The following is a 22589-nucleotide window of genomic DNA, read 5'->3' on the forward strand; positions in this document are numbered from 1 at the left end:
TTCCCCAGCTGACCTGAACACGGGTACGGGGATGGATACAGCCACGACTATGATGGATGACGATGACGATATCATGGCAGCGGGCAGTGGGTACCCGCAGCCTAGGGCGTCTCCACCGGACGAGGTGGGGTTGTTTCACTCCATGATCGGCAAAGCCTCCGATCTGTTCCAGCTTGTGCCCGAAGAATCCTGGAAGGAGGATTTCCTGTACCAAAGGGGCAAGGCCAAGAGGGAGACTATCAAGAGGTGCCCCTCCTGGACGGCGTGTGGGAGGAAGGCCTGGCCCTCTTGAAGAATCCTTGCACGGCTCAGCCAAACCGGATAGGCTGGAGAAGAAGTACCGGGTGCCGGATACCGCATCCAAGTGTCGGAGGTTGTAAATATCGCTGGATTTGGTGGTTTCGGCAATCGCGAGGAAATGGTCAGCTAACCTGTCCTTGTCTTCAGTCCCTCGGGACAGCGAGGATAAGAAGATAAACACCATGGGAAGGAAGGCGATTTACACTGCGGTGTCCACCATCAAGGCGGCCAATGCACTGGCGATCCTAGCCAGGCACGACAGGGAGCTGTGGTACAAGCTGGGTCCGATTTTGGAGCTCCTCCTGGACAACAAGAGGATGGAGGCAATCGCTCTCTTCCAGGTGGGGGAGGTAGCGTCAGATCACCGACATAGGGTTCCAACAGATGGGGAACAGTGTCTGCCTTTGTCGCCAAGGGTGAATGAAGGCCACAAATTTCTGCCAGGAGGTCCAAGCGAAGGACCTAGACATGCCTTTCGACTGAGATAGCCTATTCGGGAAGGTAGACGATGTCCTCGTCTTCAGTCCCTCGGGACAGCGAGGGTAAGAAGATAAACGCCATGGGAAGGAAGGCGATTTACACCGCGGTGTCCACCATCAAGGCGGCCAATGCACTGGCGATCCTAGCCAGGCACGACAGGGAGCTGTGGTACAAGCTGGGTCCGATTTTGGAGCTCCTCCTGGACAACAAGAGGATGGAGGCAATCGCTCTCTTCCAGGTGGGGGAGGTAGCGTCAGATCACCGACATAGAGTTCCAACAGATGGGGAACAGTGTCTGCCTTTGTCGCCAAGGGTGAATGAAGGCCACAAATTTGTGCCAGGAGGTCCAAGCGAAGGACCTAGACATGCCTTTCGACTGAGATAGCCTATTCGGGAAGGTAGACGATGTCCTCGTCTTCAGTCCCTCGGGACAGCGAGGGTAAGAAGATAAACGCCATGGGAAGGAAGGCGATTTACACCGCGGTGTCCACCATCAAGGCGGCCAATGCACTGGCGATCCTAGCCAGGCATGACAGGGAGCTGTTTTACAAGCTGGGTCTGATTTTGGAGCTCCTCCTGGACAACAAGACGATGGAGGCAATCGCTCTCTTCCAGGTGGGGGAGGTAGCGTCAGATCACCGACATAGGGTTCCGTCAGATGGGGAACAGTGTCTTCCTTTGTCGGCAAGGTTGAATGAAAGCCACAAATTTCTGCCAGGAGGTCCAAGGTCCAAGCTAAGGTACTGGACATGCCTTTCGACAGAGATAACCTTTTCGGGAAGGTAGACGATGAGTCCCTACGGGCCATCAAGGCAGATACAGAGACTTCCCGTTCCCTGGGGCAGCCCCCAGCAAAACCGCTCTTCTTTTTGCTCCTCCAGAGGAATGACGGGCAGGTCTTCAAAAAGTTTCTCCTCTCTATACCGTCAGCCTTCCAGATACACAACTCAGGAAGCCTACAGAGGCCGTTCCCAGGTCTACGTTGTTGGAGGACAGCGTCGCTGTCGCCCTGAAGGCAGGGCGGCGGCGCTGAAGCAAGCCTAAACTGACCGGGACGTCGGGCCCCCACCCGTGCACCCCAGTGGGATGATGGCTGATGAGGTTTGTCAGCAAGTGGGAAAAGATCAGCACCGACAGATGGGTGCTGGACGCTCTCGCCCAAGGACATACCCTGGAGTTTCAATGCAAGTGTCTGCGGATCCCTCCGGTGACCCATCAGGAGCAGCACATCCCTCAGCTCTTGGAGGAGGTACAGGCCATGCTGCGAAAAGGGGCGATAGAGCTGGTTCCCCAGCGACTCAGGGGCTCCAGAGTCTATTTCAGATACATGCTGGTCATAAAGAAGACCGGGCACTTGAGCCCTATCGTAGACATACGACGTCTCAACAAGTACTTAAAGTCACAAAAGTTCAGGATGGTCACGTTGCAGCACATGCTCGGCCAACTGGAGGAAGGAGACTTCTTGATGTCTCTGGTCCTGGAGGACGCCTATTTCCACATCCCCATTCACAAGAAACATCAAAGGTTTCTGCGTTTCGTATTGCAGGGATAGCACTACCAGTTCAAGGCCCTACCCTTCGGCTTGAAGTCGGCCCCCAGAGTGTTCACAAAGTGCCTGGCTCCGGTGGCGACCCATCTGCGTCTACGGGGGATACACGTATACCTGTACCTCGACGACTGGCTCATCCTTGCCAGTTCGCAAGAGTTGGCGTTGGACACACGGAGGCTGCCATCAAGCTGCTGACGGATCTAGGATTCTCCATCAATTATCCAAAGTCCTGCTTGACACTATCGCAGAACGCGCTGTTCCTGTGAGCCAGGCTCAATACAGTGTCCTGCCTGGTGTCACCCTTAGAGGAGAGGGTAGCGGCCATTGAAGGGAAGGTGCAGCAGCTGTTGTTGATGAAGACGGCCATAGTGCGGACCATCAATTTGTTGCTCGGCATGATGTCATTATGCATCTACCTCACCCGGCTCTGTGGGTTGCAGATGTGACCTTTTCCGGAGTTCCTGGACGCTCGCTGGATACAAGTGTCTGGAAACTTTGCGGACAAGATCACGCTGGATGATGAGTTACATCGGGGTGATAAGGTGGTGGGGCGTCCGCTCCAACATCGTCCGGGGCGCAGGGTTTCAGAACCCTCCGTTCCAGGAGACAGTCACCATGGACGCTTCCCTGGAAGGCTGGGGTGCCCACACCAGGCGTCTGCACGCCAGAGACCTGTGGCTGCCGGAGAAGGATCGCCATATCAGCATCCTGGATCTACGGGCAGTGTTCTGAACCCTCAAGTCATTCCTTCCATCTCTGAAGGGCAAGTTGGTTAGCATCTGCACAGACAACACCACCACAATGTTCTACATCAGGAAACAGGGGGGCACTTGGTCCCCTGCGCTCTCCAAAGAAGCGCATGACTTGTGGTGCTGGGCCGTTTGGCAAGAAGTATTCCCCGCCCCTCTTCAGCTAGCGGGCGTCAAAAACACCATCGCAGACTCCCTCAGCGGGGAGGTGCATTCCTGCCACGAGTGGGAACTTCGGCAGGACTAGGTGCAACGCATCTTCACCAATTGGGGCAGGCCCCAGATCGATCTGTTTGTGACTGCAGCGAACTCCAAATGCCAGACGTTTGCCAGCAGATTACACCAACCGAGGAGCCTGGGGGTGGGGCGTTCTCTTTCCTGTGGGAAGGGATGTTTCTGTACGCGTTTCTGCCGTTGTCTCTCCTGCTACGAGTCATCAACACACTCCATGTCAGTGCAAGATGATGCTCATCGCCAGATCTTCCCACCAGGGAAGGAGGCGCCATCCTGCGTCACGACCCTTAATCGCTCAACCCAAGAGTTTCCCTCCTGCAGCCCTGGATTTTGGAGGATATGAGTTGCTGGCGGACTGCAGGGTGGTTCTTGCCAAGACCAGGGCGTCATCGACTTTAAAGTGCTACCGTCACAAGTGGAAGCTTTTCGCTACATGGTGCCGGTCTCAGAAAATTACCCCTCCTGAGGGTCACAGCTCTGCATATTCTTCCATACTTGCTATCCTTGGCCATGGCCGGATGGGCGCACACCTCTATCATCTGGTGACTATCTTCCCCCTACACCAGGTCCCATGGAAGGTCTTCACTTTGGTCTCATTGACTCATCAAGGAGTTCCTCAAAGGACTTTTTCGATGTTTCCCGCTGGTGAAAGCACCTGCCTCGGCATGGGAACTAAACGTGGTTCTGATGAGGCTCATGGGGGGCTTCAAGCCTACGCATCAGGCCCCTCTCAAGTTCCTCTCGTGGAAAACGGCTTTCCTTGTGGCCATTACCTCCGCAAGGTGGGTGGGGGAGATGCAGGCCCAGTCCTGCAAACAGCCATCCCTGACTTTCCACAAATCGAGGGTGGTGCTGCGGACGCACCCCTCTTTCATGCCGAAGGTTCTGTCGGAATTCCACCTCAACCAGCCTTTGATGTTACCTGTTTTTTTACCAAAGCCTTTGTAACCTGCTGAAAGGGCCTTGCACTCGCTGGACGTTGCTCGTGCCCTGAAGTTCTACGTGGCACGAACTGAGTTTTCGAAAGACTTCACAGCCGTTCGTGAACTTTGGTCCTGTGAACCATGTGAAGGCCCTGTCTAAGACTTCCATCTCAAGGTGGTTCTCCTGTTGCATCATGCACTATCATCGGTTGGCGAACCGACCGCAGCCCGGCCGTCCGAGAGCCCACTCCACCAGATCGATCACTGCGACAATGGCATTCCTGGCAGGGGTGCCCCTGCTGGACATCTGCAGGGCTGCTACGTTGAGGTCCACGCACACATTTACGAAATTCTACTGCGTCGACCGGGATTCCAGGGAGGAGTGCAGAGTCGGCCAAGCAGTGCTACGCAACCTGTTTGTTTGAGGTGAGTCTGTTTCAGAGATGAGAGTTGATTGCATCTGTTGAACCTTGCCACCTCATGTGGTTGTGTAATGCTGTACTGCCTTGTATTTGTTATTCATGAGCATGTGAATCCATGCCAGACCCCATGCTGGAGAAGGAACAAGTTACCTACCTGTAACTATTGTTTTCCAGCATGGGTCTGGCATGGATTCACATGCAATCCTCCCTCCGTCCCCTCTGCGTCTCTTCTTGGTCATACTGCCACTTTACGTGCTTACTAAATCTGAAGATGTTTGCCAGAGCAGGGGCTTAGGGAGAGGACTGTAATTGGATGGGGGTAGTATGTCCCAGAGGATAGTGATTGGCTTAAAGAAGAAATACAGTTTGTAAGTGAAAGTGAAACTGGTTTTTCTTTTACTGAGGATTCCCAGCCTGACGACGGGGAATATTCATGAGCATGTGAATCCATGCCAGACCCATGCTGGAGAACAATAGTCACAAGTAAGTAACTTGTTCCTTCTATATTCTGGCATCACTGGCATCTCTTCCTCTGAGGAAGACAAATACTGCATCTCACCCAATGGAATCCTCTCCCCTGGCGTTCTTCTCCTCCACGGTGATCCTCCCAGCTAATACCACCCCGAGGGTTAGGATCAGATAGCGGCTGCCTTCCCCGTGCCACCTTGGAGGAGACTTTAGGTTGGGTTTTTATGAGAATTTCTGCAGGTTTCATGGATGCTCATGAACATTTCGAAACAATAAGATCGTATAGACAAAATTATCATATTTAGGCCATACAAAGATAACATAAATACAAACAAACCGAAAAAGAGTAACTACGAGATTAGAGGCAATAGTGAATAAAACAGAAGAAAGGCTGAAAATAAATTGCATGCAAGGTTTGCAAAAAAGCCAAATGAGCAATAAACTTGAATTGTATTCCCGACACAAAAACAAACATGAGCCGTAGCATTTGCCGATATACAGACTTTAAAATAAGTGCTGCTCTAATAATGCCTTAGTATTGGATTCACTGTTATCAGCGAAAAGGTTTAACAGGCGTTTTAATTTTAACAAGTGCGACAACCATAAAAAGAATCAAGGTGCTTCAACATACAATTTAATTAATTCTTAAAAGTAACAAAAACAGGCGGCCAAGTTGGAATAGGTATACATTTGTAGAGAAATTAACATAACGTGTGCAAATCTAAATCATAGGGAATTAATAGTTATGTAAAAGATAAAGCAAAACATTAATCAACGAATACGTGTGTACATGCGTATACACACTTCGTTTGGATTTTGCTTGTTCTTTCTTTCTCTTCATTTAACAGTGTATGAGGAATGTATCCCACTTAATTCAGCATATATTTTCTGCAGTTTTTTAAAGTAATATTTCAGGACCAGGCATTAAAGTGGTCGGAAGAAAATGACTGATACGAAAAAAGGTTTAACAGATCGTTTGTCAGACAAAAACTCTGGCAGCATTTCGGTCATCACACGGGCTCTCGCGTGATTATGAAACACGATCAAGATAACCCGAAAGAGAAGACGGAGGTGAAATAAACTTGGATTTGAAGGATCTCACTCGCGAGAATATGAAACACGGCAAGAAGCATAAACATAAGCCGAAAGAGAAGAGCAAGTTAATTAAACTTGATTTTAAATCATCTTGCGCACAATCACGAGAATATGCAACACGGAAAACTTAAACCGTAAACATAAAAGGATGTAAATAAAATGCAGATAAGTACAATGCGAATAATTCAAATTCAAATCTTTATTTTTTCCCCCTGCATTGTGTTTTGAAAAGGCAAAACATCACGATTATAAATTGTAAATTGCGTTGTTTTGAAAAGCCTGCACCTCACCGAGAAGCTATAGCTTGAGAAATGTGCAAAATATTATGGTGCTGGAAGCACCCCACTCGGCCTAATTTTAAAAAAGCTACTGGACGGATTACTGCCAAATCAGAAAAGGAATGCATTGCCTCATTTCCTGCCACGATCAAAGCAAGTGCATAGCTCTCAACTCTCACGCTTTTGGCGGGTGTCACCCGCCTTGTAAACAGCTGACTCACCCGCCAAGCCTCCAGCACGCCCATTCATTTCAATGGGCGTCTCACCCGCCAAAACTAAAATCGGGTGTTTTCACCCGCCTTCGCGACCCAAATGGTTGAGAGCTATGAGTTTGGTGAATATCCATCCTGCGGTTTAGGCTGTGCCTCTGTCTAAGACATGTGCACTGCCCCTGTGTGAAAGCCAAAGCAGAAAATAAAAAACACATCTTTCTGTAATGCTTTATAACTTTTGAACCGTTGGATGGATTTGCACCAAACTCTCCAGTTGTTGGGCCTCGTGCCAAACAATTGGTTTAAACATTTCCTGCTGATGTTTTTAACAGGTTAAACGTTATTAGCCATAGAAGTTTGGAAAATCCAGTGGCTCCTAGGTTTCCCCTTAACTACACAGTGGCTGCCATCCTAAAAGTTATATAATGCGTGTTTATCTCTCACTTCGTGTATATGGAGTGGCTTCTCGATTTTAAAGGCTGCACAACTGCTTGACGAATCCAAAGATGTCTACCAGAGGAAAGGACCATATGCCTATCCGCTTCCTTGGTCAATGAAGAAGAACATTCTGTATTTCGGGCACAAAGACCCATAAATGATAACGGAAAACAAGTAAAAATATTACATACATCTTACCAATATCCATAAAAATGCATACAAAAACACAGTAAAACATCTAAGTGGACCGCAATGCATAATACATATTCCAGTTAATCTATTTACACTGTAATAAATGAACTCTCCATTCTAGGGTGCGCGCAATAAAATGTAGACCTTATATGCACCACCTACATTTGGAAGAGATACAATCCTATTAAAAGCTGAAGATATGTCTTATCCCCCAGTTTCTTAACACCGGACGGAGATGTTTACATCATAATTTCACTATAACAGTGCAAACTAATAAAAAATGCATCAGATCTTCCATATCATGCCAGTTACAAAAGCATCTGCTGACTGTGTTACTGCTTTTGTTCAGTGTAAGGGCTGTACTGTTTGAAAAAGCGGATTCTCTCTCAGGCGCATCCTCTTCCTCGATCATTAAACCAGTATAGTTTGCAGGACCCAACAATGACCTGGTTGCAAGATAGCCGCGAATGCTAGATTTATGGCACTCAGAATACTCTCTTTGGCTTTGTTTAAGGACCTTCGCCACTGTTGTTGAGTCTTCTTGATGCTCCTTTCACACACAATTTATCAGGTTAACAATTCAGTTTATTTTCCTTTTTAGAGTTACCTTCAGTATAACTGTAGTTTAGCTTGCCCTCCAACCATTCTTTCTATTCCCTAGTGAGGTGGATCGCCCTAGATAACGCTGGTGGGCCGCCTATCTAGGTTTAGGGGATAGACAGAGACTTGCCCTATTGCTACAACCTTGTATTTGTGAACCAGGTTAATGTGCACAATGCCTTGCAGGTGGAATTTCATTACTTTATTTTTTGTCCCTTGCTTGGCACTTTAAAAAAGATAAACATAAAAACTCGTATGAATGAAAACTACTCTCATTGGTTAGTGAACCATGTTTTTTGATCTCCCCACACTAACACTCTGAATACTGTTGTTCGCACAATGTCATCTTAAGCAAGGATTGTATTATCTACTTGCTGACCTTTGGGACATTCCAGTGGTCCTTTTGCTTATCAAAGGTCTAAAATGGCCAGTATTGGGTTATATTGTCAGGTATGATACCCTTTGATAGTCCCCTAAGTGTGTTTTTGGTCTTCTTGATTCCTACCTGGCCAATGATCACTACCGTAAAGAGGCACAAAGGTTGTATGTAGTTTAAAAGCCTTTTTGCTCACTGCGTGTCATCTTTTAATGCAATTACATTTAAGTGTGCCGAAGATTCACAGCCTGTTCACAGGAAATGTTCGAGCATGTGAATCTATGAAAGATACCAACACTGGAGAACTACAGTTCCAGGTAAGTAGCGCATTCTTCTCACTATACACATTAATGAGGTCCCATCTGCAGTATTGCTAGCTGTTTTCGGAGACCCATTATCAATAAGATGAGAATGGGTAATTCTATAGAGGTTACCAAAAGGAAGCCTCTATAGAATATACACCAAATTACACCAAACCACCAATGGGTCAAGACTTATGAATGCTAACGTGTATTATGCGGTGCCATAAGGGAAGGAGGTGTGCCTGTGGTGTGAGACTCAGGTGGTGGCCCTGACATAAGATAAACATATTTGGTTTCTTCACAGACCGAAAAGGAGCGTGAGCATGTGTACTAGCCTCCCAACTGAAGTGGAGTGGGGCGAGGGGGGAGGGGTTTCCTGCATATGTATTTATTCTGGGAAAGACCTTCGGGTATGCTGCAGAGTGTAGCAGGCATAAAGTGGGAAAGAAAATAAGGCCCGCGCTGCTGGAGACCGCAACCGTTTCCCTCAACTCTTCTTCACGGATCCCACTTTGGGGCCTGGAGACTTCTCTGTGCTTCCCACTTCCTCTACTGAGGGGCTTTTTGGCGGCAGCATCTTTGGGCTCTGGGGGCTGCATAGATTTTTGCGAAGCTGTCCCTGTTCCATCAGACACGTGAATCTGTCATCTTGTCTCCTAACTGCACTCCTAAACTTGTCTTTCGCTCTCTCTTTTCTTCCTTTTAGCATCCAGTGGCCTATTCAAAACAGTGGCAAGATAATCTACCCCACTTAGGAACAAGGGAATCCTGCTCCTTACTGGATCACTTTGGAATTAAATGGCTGAAAAACCAATCAGGTAAAAACGAATTCTTAAGAGTGTTCTCCTTTTTATTCTTTGTATGTATACCCCTCATCCCATAGCTTCCAGTCACCCAATTAACCCCATCTGTTTGCGCAAGTAGTAGGAAAACTCACATTCCCTCCATTCTACAACTTCTGGTACCACAGGTCAAGGGAGTTGAGGTTTTGTCTGCTGTCTGTCTCCTCGGAAACCCACGCTTTAGCCAACATTTGTTGAGTAGAATTCTATGGCCCCTGCACACAGACGTCATTTAGAGTGGGGAGTCGCTGTCACTGCACATGGGCTACATTTAGGGGGCCATTGCAATCACTTTGGTTCTTACACTCCACTTTCAGATAGGTTTATGATCATTCCTTGTACCCTATAATGTCTCGTCCCTCCTCTCTGTTGCTGCGCACAGCGTCTGGTCCAAGTGCAGCACCCCGAGTAGAGAGCAGAAGAGGGAGAGAAAAGGCGAGAGAGCACAGATTAAGTTGCTGGAGAACTAGAGAAAGCACCTTACATCCGTGCCTGCAGCAAAGACGCGTGCAAGTAAAATACTAAATAAATCAGCTTTTTGCAAGGGGGCCGGTCACGTTATTGCAAATCACATTTTGTGGGTCCACTTATCGTAGCCGTTGTTACATGCTTGGCTGGGAAGCTGCCAGATAGAAGCTCCACCTCCCAAAAATAACCGTGGCAATGAGGGACCTCTAACCCCTGCGCTACCAAAGAAAAATGGTGAACAGAGACCCTCTCGCCCAAGTGGCAAAATGGACTGCCCCATGTGCAGGTGAGATTGGAAGGGCTAAGGGAACAGCGAGCAGCTGAAAAATAGGGATGAAAGGGAGCTAGTGTTGGCACAGACAAGTGGCAGAAGAGGCGTGGCACACAGCAAACCGCATCCAGCTGGCTGCAGGGCAAAGGAGGAGGGACATGGTGGCAGCCCAGGTAAGCATAACTCGGAGAGGGGGTCGACTGTGGCAACTAGAGATAGTTGGTACCATGACCATGAACCTTTGTAAGTGGTGTCAGAAATGGAGAACAAAAAATTACTCTGAGATCTCGCCCCTTCCACCTATGTGTGGGTGGACAGGGATCACAGTGATGGTGGGCAGGGCTGAGGGGCGCAGCTCAAGCCCAGGTTGAGAAGCACCCGATCTCCTCATGTAACCAATCGAGTGCAGCAGGGAGGGCACTTGCAGGGGGGACTGAACCCTGGTGATTTGCATAAACGCAAAGAGCATGTTGGGAACATAAGAATGACCACATCATTGTTTTTGAAATATGTCTGTGGTAGTGACTCAAACATTAAACCCTTCTGAGCAAGTAACGCAAACTGAGCTCTCTGCGTTAATTTGTCACAATACTCACCCTAACAGGAAAGGTCTGTAAACTACAAGACATATATATGCATTTGAACAGCCTCTCAATGGATGTGATGCATGTGCTATTTCCGCATAGTGAGTCACCTGAAGCACTTGATTATGAGTGGGGGCGACCCAGCTCCGGAGCAGATCTTTGAAACTGCTGCTAGCCAGCCATGGGAGTAAAGTCCTCAGGCCTCCACAGAACAGTGCTCTTGCAAGACCAACTTTGCCAGAGCACAGCTCTGTCGTGTTCTGCTTGTAAGTTACCCACCGTTTTATGTATCCTGCTACCGCAAACAAATGGCAGTGAACCTACATGTACCTTTGTTCACCACCCTCCTCCTGCAGGACCGAGCAGAGACCTGCTGGTCAAGCATTCTGTGGCACACTAACAGATGATAACCTGCATCAACATGGGTTACCCTTGTAATCCATCTATGCCCCCTTAGGACACCCCATCTCCCTGCTTGTGTAGTTTGTACAACAATTATTTATTCTGTGTCCATTTTGTGTAGTTTCATCAGGATTGTGTGATGTTACTTACTGTGAAGTCATTGAGGCCAAAATTCAAGTGTCACTTCCTGTGATGTTGTGTACAGGGGTATAGAGAGTGAGGTTGGATTAATGGGCATTTGATGTCCCTCCGTCCACTGCAATATGTTACGCCATAGACTCCGCAATGTCCCTCCCAGACCAAGTTCCGTCCATTTGTCGGGACCTGCAAGTCGCTCTTGTCTAGATCCCTTTAATATGGTGCAGATGTGTACTTTGAGATTTGGTGGTATTGAAAGCTTAGTTCAACAATTCTGGCTAATTCATGAAGGTTTCTGTCCCCGCTTATTCATGCATTATTGTGAAACCTCAATGACCTCCAGCAGAGAGCCAGCCCATGGACTTGTGGCTCACAATCATTGCTACGGGGTTCCAGCTAGAGATGGTGGTTGCAGTCATGCCGTGAGTCTGGAGAGAAAGGATACAGAACAGGACTGGCTCTAGTTAGATGAAAGGGAAATGTATGAGGTGCAGGGCTAGTTTTCAGCAGGATGGAGCGTGTGCCGACAAGACTAGGGCCTGCAGGATTGTATGAGTGTGAAGATTTGTATGTGGTATGTTTTGGGGCAATGTGACCCATTGAATGGGACCAAGAGTCCAGAGGCACGAAAGGTACGCAGTTGTTTGGCGTGGTGGTGGTGGTGAGAGATGGAGATGGACCTATTCCTCGAATGCTAGTACACAGATGTGAACATCCTGATAAATTCTCTCTAACGCAGTTCGTTCCATGTGTTAATATCCCAGCAAAAATATCGCCATATAAAAATATTGCCATATTTTTGCAGCGATATTAAGGCATGTAACCTGCAGGAGACACCCCTGCAACCTCTGCATTATTTTTAAACGAGCGGGGGACACACCCGCAACCTCTGCTCCCAAAAACCCCAAAAATATCGACTATGGCCATTCCAGACAACCCTATATACAGCAATATTTTTGGTGGGGATAATATGTAGTGATACCACGCAGTTGTACTGACATTTCAAGGTCCAATAATCTACAAGGGTGAGATGTGAGGATTTGGGACTCGCATGTTAAACGTCATAACATTTCACAAGTGTGAGACTCCTTTGAAGTACCTACGTTTGCGTGTTTGCCTGAGACGACTGGTTCCTAATGAGGGAGACTTGCGCCCAGTGAGTGAGACTTCAGTACCAGTTCATTCATGATTGTTAGATACAAACGCCTGGACTTCAAGGCCTCTGTTCTTTCGCTCCTTCCACCCTCGTTCAAGCAACTATACCCCAGCTGTCCGGGTTCTAGATTCAGGAATTACTTCACGGAGTCCAGCATCACGCAGCCTGATGTGGCTTTCTTAGCCCAGACTGGACAGTGGACCAGGAGAGGATCCTTCCTTCGCATTTGCCAGTCCTGTGCATTTCACCGTTGCAGAGACTAGTTGATCCAAGGGTCTCTTTCACCAGAGAGTGCTCAGGGAGGATTTGCAGAAGCTTGCACATGTGCCTAGTATGTATGCTCGATGTTGAGGCTTACTAGAAATGGCAGTAAATAAATGCACGCTTTTTGGTGGAGAGACCAGATGCCACCTCTTTCCCACACTCTTCCACTTCCGCTTGGTTGGCAGAATTCCCCAGAAGGTATCCAGGTGTGGGAGACCCTGAATGGTGAGAGTGCTTTCTGAAATCCACATGGTCAATGATTATGATGATGATGAACCATCATCCGCTGCACATAGGAACAGCCCGTGTATCGAAGCCGTGGCTTTATCCCCGCATAGCAAGACAAGATGGGCAGCAATGCATCTACGGGGTGTGTGAATCCATATGCATGTGCCGATTTTGAACCAGTGAACCTATCTTCCCAAAGGACATGGTCTAATGGATGTTTTGTTGTGCGTCGGGCGATTTTTGCAGTAGGTAATTTTTGTGTAGAGCTTTTGCTTCAGGTCTTTGTTTGCATGTCATGTTAAGAGGAAAAATAATGTGTGTACTAGAGCATTGTTCTCTTTAATGCTTCCTGTGCTGGACATGCAACTATCTCTAAATGAAGGAACAGTCTCTGTGTGTTATCCCCCTCACACCCCTCCTCTATAGCCAAGCAATTGAGCCACTGGGCCACAAGTGCATACTGGCAAACATTTTAAAGTGTGCACATGTTTACTTCCCCCAGACTCTGGAAACTCCTTCCCGTCAAAACACCAGACTCGCCCCCTCGCTTCTGAACTTCAGGAAGGAGCTCAAGCCCCTCCTCTTCAAGGAAAGGCTTCTCTCTAACACCTAGGTCCGCACACCCTCCAATCCCCAACTAATCTGAGACTGGGTGATCTGCTCCCCTCTTTCCTCTGGTTGCTTGAAGAACCCTTGCTGCTAAATTGCCCGCCTTCACCCTCCCCTGTTGCCCGCTTCCCAATCCCTTGGATCTTTGCTTCCCTTTGCCATGTACTTCCTTCCCCCTATGACTTGTAAAGCGCTCCATTGCTTCCCAAAGCTTGATCCCTGCTCAATAAATACTTAAATAATAATAGCAATGATAATAATTAATGCTTCCTTGCTGTTTAATGTGATTGACTTTGTGCTCCCTGTCACAGCTGCCCAGAGGTTGGTTGTATTTATCTGCATGTATTTGAGAAGGTGGAGATTGTGTGTTGCTAACCTGCAAGGGTATCTTTCCAAGGAAATAGCTGACCACCTGAGAAATTCTCTTATGAAGTCTTGTTTCTGTTACAGGATGCAATATTGACTTTCCCGCTCTGGTCACAGCGCAAAATCCACACTTTTCTGGTGCGGACCTCCTGCCTCTAACTTGGTGTCCCTGTTTCTGTTGTGTTCACAGCTTACCGGCCAAGCTGATCAATGGCGGCATTGCAGGTCTGATTGGCGTCACCTGTGTATTTCCAATTGATCTCGCGAAGACACGCCTGCAGAATCAGCAGGATGGCCAGCGCCTCTACAAAAGCATGTGAGTAGCAAAACCGCTCTTCTGCTTCTAGTCCTTTCCTCTTCAGCTGCTGTCTCTTTTATTGTTGAGTACCATGTGCCTTCAGGGTGTTGGTTCAAGCAGTGTTACAGTGCCACTGCCCTGCACTGCTGAACTCCAGATACTGCAGAAAGTTCTGTCTCGGGTGTAATTGATGAATTCTTCGCTCATTATCTGCTAGAAGGGGATTAACCAGTCAAGATGCAAAAAGGCTCTGTGAGGAATTGGGGAACAAGGAAATAAACAAAGGACCATGTTGGAGCAGAGGGATTTAAATGGGCATAAAAGGTCTTGACTTTAGCATTGTGGCAATGGTGTTCACATAAGTGCAGGGCACAAATCAAGCAAATCTGTGGGTGGACGGCCCACTTTTTTCAGAGGGCGGGTGCTGTCCCCCCTGTGTTTTCTAGGAATAAAAAATAAATAGCTATGATGTGTTGTCCCCGTTTCAAATGCCGAGGATGGGATCCGAACCCTAGTTGCCTGGCTGTTAGGCCAGCCGGACACTGAGCCACAAACAAGCTCATGCAACTCTCCTATCACGAAGCTGTTAAATGGCTCATATTAACATCCTGCTATAGAGGACATGTTTTGTTATAGATACTGTTGCATAAACGTGTCCACCTTTTATACTAAGCCCGAAATGTTATAGGAAAATCTGTTTTCTTAGCTTATTAAAGGCAAATGCTTGTGTGTCCTGTGCATTTTCTTTAGTTGGGAAAGATAAATTCAATGACATTTGCATATTTCAGTTGCTGTGACATCCATTCTCATTGCGTATGTCAGAGTCCCCCCACGCTTTTTTAGGACTTTTGCCCTGAATACTGGTTTATATTCATAAACACAAATTAGAAAACGCAAGCAACAAGAGGTCGGAGTGTCCAACCAGACCCGTCTCCTGGGGTGGGTGGAGCGGGCAAGCGCCCGGGAACAGAGCTTAAGCAGCTTGGGTGGAAGGGGAGGGGAAAAGGAAGGTGGAGGAGGAGGGCAGCACAGGAAGGGGCCCAAACCAAAGCTGCCTCTGTGCTCCCCTATCAAAGGTTAAGCACTCCTTTGTTTCAAATGAAGGAATGCATATTTATAAGTGATGGCTCATTTAACAAGCCATTGTTTTTACACCGCTGTGATAAGAACTGAACATGGGGTGTTTTTATTCTTTATTTTCATGTCTTCATTTGACACAGCAAAATGTTTTTTGTGTATTACCTTTTAGTTACATACAGTGCATGCCTGAGGAAAATGTACTGTCATTTTCTTGCCTAAGTGCTCTAGTGGCTGCTTTGGGACATGGTCTAAATGCATCAGCTCAGCATCAAAGAACTTTTCATTTTCTTAACATGCCAACCACTGCCAGATGGCTCCTCAATGTAACTTGGCACCTTGATTAGGAAAGCAGGGTTAATTGCATCACTGTGCTGACCTACTCCGTTGCAAATCAATGCAGTGATGTGTGTAGCAATGATTTGTGTGCTGCCCTTGTCACCACCCTGTTTGTTAAGGCGGCTATGTGCTGCTCCTCTACGTAGCAGCACATATGACTGTTTTTGTCTGAAGTGTCCCATGTCCATATAATAGTACACTGGAATTATTTGTGTATGTAGCTCTAACGAGTGTGCCATACTGTCAGGGGCGTTGCTAGGGGGGGCTAAGGGGGCTATAGCCCCTGATATTTTGGTTGTAGCCCCGGATAGAATCTCAGGAGCTACAGCCAAAAGGCTAGCTAGCCCCCAGTCCCAACAGTTCCGACATCAGCTTAGCCCCGGGTCTTTTCCAGACCTAGCAACTCCCCTGCATACTGTCCTCACACTTAAACACCTAATGCAATTAAAGGAGTTGCCTCAAATTTTACATCCACTATGCCAGACAGCCTTTCTACACTGACACACCATGATTTTCACTAGCTGCATTCCAGCACTAATAAGAGATGCTAATGCCAGTTCTGTTGGATAAAGAATGGGCCTGCTCTTTTTGCAGAAATAATCCCTGAGGACTGCGCAATGGTGAGGAGGTAGTGGCTGAGGAACTGTGGACCCAATACCACCTTATCAGAAGCCAGTTTTGTTTAAAATGCTTCATCAGCTTATTACTGGTCAGGCTAATGTTTGTAAGAAGTACAATCCATTCTGTACATTTGTCCCTCTTTATTGGGTGTCTCTTTTAGGGTATCCATTCCGGCCTATAGATATAATTCCATAAACATGTTTCTGTATTGGGGACTGAGCATGCTTAGACTGAGACCCATCCCCCCTCATCTAAAAATCGCCAGAAACACCAGAAACAAGAAGCAAAATACCCCATGAATGGCTGATGTTGCAGCCATTGTATCTTTGCATCCAAAAACGTAAGATGTCCGAATGAGTATGTATGGTTCATAGTTAGAAACATTTTAATGCTAGGGTGAGTGTTTTGAAATGTGCTCTAGCACCTTGAAGCATCTCATGTGCTAGATGGAATTACCAATATTGATCTTTGACCGAAATAATCAGACAGACTGCAAGAATATGGCAAAGTACTACTTTATTATCAGCATAGAAATAAAGTAGGGCAATCTGGTGGATAACAGACAGTAATTCACGCACTCACACCCAAATGTGATTATACAAAAGTTTTATACCTCGATATGTGTCATCTGTGATATCATCCTACGTGGCAAACTAAAACCCATTGAAGGTAGGGATTGGTTAAGGTAACATATGTACCTATAGTATATATAAGTGTTAATAACTTCTTTGGCTGCCCCTTATCTGGTGTGCACGCCTCAAACTACCTCTAAATACGTATAATACTGATTATAGCGGAAAAATGACTGCAGGTTGGTCTTTGCAACATTGTATTGCATGTTGCGACATAGACCCTTTGATTGGTTGGCATGCTTTCCCAACCATGGACTTTTGACTAGTTAGCAGCACGTAAGAAAAATGAAACTCGGGTGACGTAAGCAACGTCAGACTACTCCCCACTTTCCTAATTAGTCCATCATCTCTCATCGTGCAGGCCCCACGCCAAGGCTTTGTAGTTGACCTTGAAGCCTGCTCTGGGACATTCAAGGGAGTGTAGGAACACTATTATCTTCGTTTGGGCTTAATGAATAGCCCTTGTTTTCAACTTCTGAATCGCGTGTCTAGAGACCACAAATGTGTCCATCTCGACCGATTTACTGCTATTTGATTCAATTGAATTGGGTGTCATTACCCTTCTTGGCCTGAGACTTGCTCACACCATCTTACATGGGTTTTCCACATCTTTAATTGTCTAATTCTTGGCTCTTGCAGATGTTTTCTCCTTCGTATAATCTAAGAGAAATATGTCTTACATAGATGGTTTATCCTTTTGACTCCCCTTGTGCCTTGCAATTATTCCTTGAAGTAGCATCCTTGATCCCAGGCCAATAGACTTCTCTTTATTCCTCACACAAAGATGTTTTTCCAGCGTCTCCTGATTCTGCGGCCCTGGTCTGTCTCTGAGGTAGCTTGAATGGTTTTAATACGAGTCCGACGCCCATCTTTCCAGTGGGCCCTCAGACTGCGGCAGGCTGGTCATACCACAGTTTGCAAGTACAAGCAGTTTGAAACTGCATTCAGGCAAGGCCTTCCCTAAGAGCAGGTGACAGAAGAACCATTTACCTGGAAATGAAACCAGCTTCATTTGTTTAGCAGCGATTTATTGTGAGGAGGATTTTGTTGCATGACACAGGGGTGTGGTTTGGGAGTGACGTGTGCCAGTCATGGGGGCGCATTCTCGTGTTTTGCCCTGGGCACCAAGTTGGCGAGAAACTGCCCTGGTTCCAACCATTATTAAAACAGCATGTGAGGTCTGGTGGATCCCTGCTTGAGAAGTTTATGCGCTTTCCTTCAATTAAGGAATTGGAAGCAGCCCTATCACACAGGGAAAATATGCACAGCCATGGGTCACACAGCTTGCATGTACATTCATGTGGTGTGTGCATTGCGCAGCGCGCTATTCTATTAACATGTGCGTTCAATTACCAAAGAGACTCTTTGTGGACAGTAAAACCGTTAACTTCAGAGATGCAGTTATGTGCGGTTGACCAATATTTGTAGGTTGAAATGTTTGAAAAAAAAGTTTTTATTTTCCTTTCTTCTTTACACATTGCTTCCTCGGTTCAGTACGCTGCAGTTCCACATTGCCAGATTGTTTGGGCAGTCAGGACGTGGTTTTGTCTACTCAGGGTTGCCCCTAGCATTTGCGGGGCCAAGTGCAGCAAATTAAGTATGGCCCCCTTAATTCACATTTGATAACCTCACACACAGGAATTGGAAGTGACACCACAAGATAATGAATCTAGTCATTTCATCGAAAATAGATTCATCTAATGCCACACCATTGAATTATATTCAACGAAAAGCACTAACATCGAATTACCTTTTCATTGACTATAATTCGATGGTGTTATCGAAATTAATTTGGACATTTATTGGGTTAAAAAATAATGGGTTAGGGTTGGGGTTAGGGGTTAGGGTTGGGGCTAGGGTTAGATTAAGGTTAGGGTTTGATTAGGGTTAGGGCTAGGGTTAGATTAAGGGTTAGATTAAGGGTTAGATTAGGGCTAGGGTTAGATTAAGGGTTAGATTAGGGCTAGGGTTTGGGCTAGGGTTGGGGCTAGGGTTGGGGCTAGGGTTAGATTAAGGGTTAGATTAGGGTTGGGGGGTGGGTGTGGGGGTTTGGGAGCTGGGGGGAACCCCCCCATATACAAAAAACATTAAAACGTTACAAGGAGCTGGCCAGTGCCGAAATTTGAGCACTGGACAGCTCCATGTAACTTTTTAACATTACAATAAAATGAGACATGCGCTTTCATGGCACTTTTATGTGTTCTCGTGGGTAAGCATCTGCATTGGAAACATTACAACTTGGTGTGTAATCCTAGTAGCTGAACACTTGAGCAAGCAAACTTTTTTTTTAATGCTGGCCTCAAAAACACAGAGCCAGGGTTGCGTCCACCCATTGAAAAAGTGGGCGGACGCTGTCCATTCCTATGTATTGACTTGTGCCCTGAAAATCAGTACAGGGCCAGAACCAGAGAAAATATGATATGATATGATATGGCATTTATAACACGCCGATACACAAGTGTTTCAAGGCGCAACAAAATATCCCCTCCAGTGTCCAAGCTGACAACCTCTCTTGTCACATCCTCGGTAAAATATTCATGGCTCACTTGCATGCTTCATATATAATGTGAGGAAAATGTTACATTCTACTTTCTCTTTTTGGCTTTGTAAACAGAAAACATGTGGAAATAAGGCAAATAGCTAAAACGGTTTTGTGCAATATGTTTAATTGTGCTGGAGGAAGGCACAGATGTTTGGCAGCTAACGGCTGCTTTGCATGTGCTTTCAAGATAAAAATGCCCCTTTGCAGTTCTTAACACAACAATTGTCTCTTAAATAGGCCACCAATAGTAAATTGCACCGACTAAACGCACTGCTTTAAGAAAGAAAATGATCAGCAGTGCTTATGGGGCCCCCAGCGGCTATTGGGCTGCTGAAAGGGGGGGGCGTTGGTCTCTCCAGAGTCACAGCAGGAGGTCGACAGGTGACAAGTTGCCACACCCGAGAAACAAAAGGGTGCCAAACCTTCAGGCCCACGCTGCAGTCTGCAAGAGGGAGTCGGCGGCACCCACAGTGCGGGGCCCTAGCAGGCGCGGGGCCAAGTGCAGTCGCACATGCGGCACACGACTAGCGCCAGCCCTGGACCGTCTGCTAGTCTCATGTGGTCACATCATGCGATACAGAAGCAGCAGATGACTGTGGGCTGGCTGCACGGTCTGAAAAATATATTCTTCTCTCTCCTGTTATGATATAAGATCATTGTTTTGTTCTCCCCTGTTCCCCTCCCCTCCCTTGCCTTGTCGCGCTCTGAAATACTTGAGCGCGATAGAAATAAAATATCAATATGTTAATTATAATACGCTTAATACCCAGAGGTTTCTAAGCGCGGACCCGGGGTTCGAACCTGTGTTGCTCCTTGTCGTCTTGCTTCCAAGGCAAGCACGTTGCCCCTGAGCTATCCTACCGAGGTCATCTTTTTTCACACCCTCCTTTATTCCTCTCTCGTTAATATCTCTCAACTATGATCAGTGCTTTAAGTGGGCTGGGGCCAGCCGGGTCCAATCCCCGGCAGGCTCCGAAATCTTGTTTTGAGGCGGGGCCCTGCCGGGGCCCCACTCATCACCCCGCACCCCCCTTGGGCAGCACCGGCCACTACATGACAAGCATTTTTTTGTGAAGCCTGACGCTCTCGCCCGTGTGCGAGAGCGTCAGGCTTTAAAAAAAAATGCCTTTCGTCCATAATGGTGGCGCCGCACCTGCGAGCCATCCCTTCAAGAAAACGATGCCCCTGTGCCGGTGCCACCATTATGGGGAGAAAAGTAAGGCTGCTGGCAGCAGAAGCCTTGTTTTCTAAATCCTGAAGCACCTGTGCATTCGCAGGAGTTTCTGTCTGTAGGAAAAAGGCCTCTGCTTCCAGGGGCCCCACCCATTCAGCCTTAATGGTGACTGGGAAGCACCATCATTAAGGCTGAAAAGGCGTGGCGCTGTCCCCTGCCAGATAAGCCTATAGGAAAAAAAATACAGAGGTCAGCTCCCTCTCCCCTAGTGGGGAGAGGGTGCTTATCGCTACAACAGGCTGCCTGGCGGGGTGCCTGTAGCCATTGAGCCGGGCCGTCAAGGGGCGTAGCCTAATGATGCAGCAGGTGTCCCCTGTAGGGCACGCCCCCTTGATGGGCCCAGCTCATCATTGATATGACTTTTTATTGCCTGGGCTTCCCCTCTTGCGTCTTTCTTCGTCCCATGGATTTCGCTTTTCTCTGTTCACACTCATCTTCTCACTGCTTTGCCTGACCCCCCCTTGCTATATATCCTGTAATTAAACGCCCCCCCTCCTATTTCACTGCTGCCGTTAGGTCTCATCTTCATTTTATCTGCCTCTAGAGTCTGTGTACCGCTCTCACTACTGTCTCCCAATCGCTCACGACTTGCATTTCTCTTTGGCTACTTCCACTAGCACCGCTTCCATTGCCTCTCCGTTTCCCTCGTTCTTCTTCCCATTCTCTCCCACCTCTTTCACATTCCTTGTTCCTGCCGCCATTTTTCGGTTCTATCTTTGCTTCTTTGGTATTCACTGTTACTTCTTGATCGGTCTAATGTTCTCATTACATTTCTTTTATTTGTCTCGTACTTTTTTCCTGCCTCATTCCTTCGTTCATCCTTTAGCTCCTCCTTTTATCGCGCTCCTTGCAGCTTTAATCGTTCCTCCTGCTTCCACCGCTTACTACTTTCATCTTTCCGCTTTCATCTTTAGCAGCCTGTCCTTTTCTCGTTTATTCCACATTCGCTTCAACTCGAGATGCTTCGTTGTCATAGAAACAGATCTACTTTGCGACTGCAGATTGATGTCTGCCGATGCAGGCCCCTGCAAACTGTTTGTTCTTTTTCATACAGACGTCCATACTACCTTGTGGCAGCCGAAAAGCATCTGCCGAGTACTTTTCTATCTTTTCCAGGCTTTAAAATCAAAAGGCACATAAAGCGCATCAAACCACAGGGGCGCCCAGTGGCAAGAATAGCCTTGATTGGAGGCAGGATGCAGAATTAACTTCCGCTTTGCTATCCACACACTAAGCAGTGGTATTCAAACTTGTTTTATGCTGCCCCCCCCCAGATGCCATGTCTGCTTATATTTTCTATTGAAAGTAGTCACTGTACCCACTGGCCATTCTTGGGTCCCACTAGGGGGCCCAGACAGCCCATAGTTTGAAGACCACTGCGAATAAGGGCAGGCACTACACAATGAGGCCCCTTTTGAAAGAAGCATAAGCATACAATCATTACAGTTCTAATATGCTCTTATTTTATTATAACCGAGAAGTTTCTTTTCATCTATCCTCATTAAAAAAAAAAATCTCCTTTGATACCATTGTTGTTGGAGACCTCTACCCTGCTCTCCTCGAAATCAGTTCCCTCCCGTTACACACGCACACACCCCACCTCCCCACCCCACCGGGCTGACAAAGGAACTGGGTGGAAGCTGGTAACAGCACAAAGGTGTTGACACCTAGAGGGCCATTTTATGTTGGGCGGAAATTGCTCGAGTGAGCAACGCAGCCCACCCCCACCTGTGGACTTTGTATTATTTCTGAAAAGGAGCCCCAGGTTTCCTGCCTTTTTTAAACCCCAAACCAAAACGATTGTTAAAACCAGTCTATGTGTGCGCATAGCTTGTGGCTTGAACATGATTCCACCTGGTTTGGGCAAAAAAGCAGCAGAATCCTTGTCCACATGAAAGTT

The 22589-nt window shown here is 47.1% G+C and overlaps 1 protein-coding gene across 6 annotated transcripts in view; it reads left to right on the top strand.

Moving 5' to 3' along the window:
• Positions 1 to 22589, top strand: part of SLC25A22 (solute carrier family 25 member 22) — a 524223-nt gene that overhangs the window by 244627 nt on the left and 257007 nt on the right. For all 6 annotated transcript variants that reach the window (XM_069624031.1, XM_069624033.1, XM_069624030.1 and 3 more), the window contains 2 exons: positions 9325 to 9436; positions 14137 to 14262. In XM_069624031.1, coding sequence (XP_069480132.1) covers positions 9417 to 9436; positions 14137 to 14262 — 146 coding nt within the window. In that variant the 5' untranslated portion in view covers positions 9325 to 9416. The remainder of the gene's footprint in view (positions 1 to 9324; positions 9437 to 14136; positions 14263 to 22589) is intronic.

This window comes from Ambystoma mexicanum, chromosome 11 (assembly GCF_040938575.1).
Source record: "Ambystoma mexicanum isolate Mex_15411 chromosome 11, UKY_AmexF1_1, whole genome shotgun sequence".
NCBI classification, from domain to species: Eukaryota; Metazoa; Chordata; class Amphibia; order Caudata; family Ambystomatidae; genus Ambystoma; species Ambystoma mexicanum.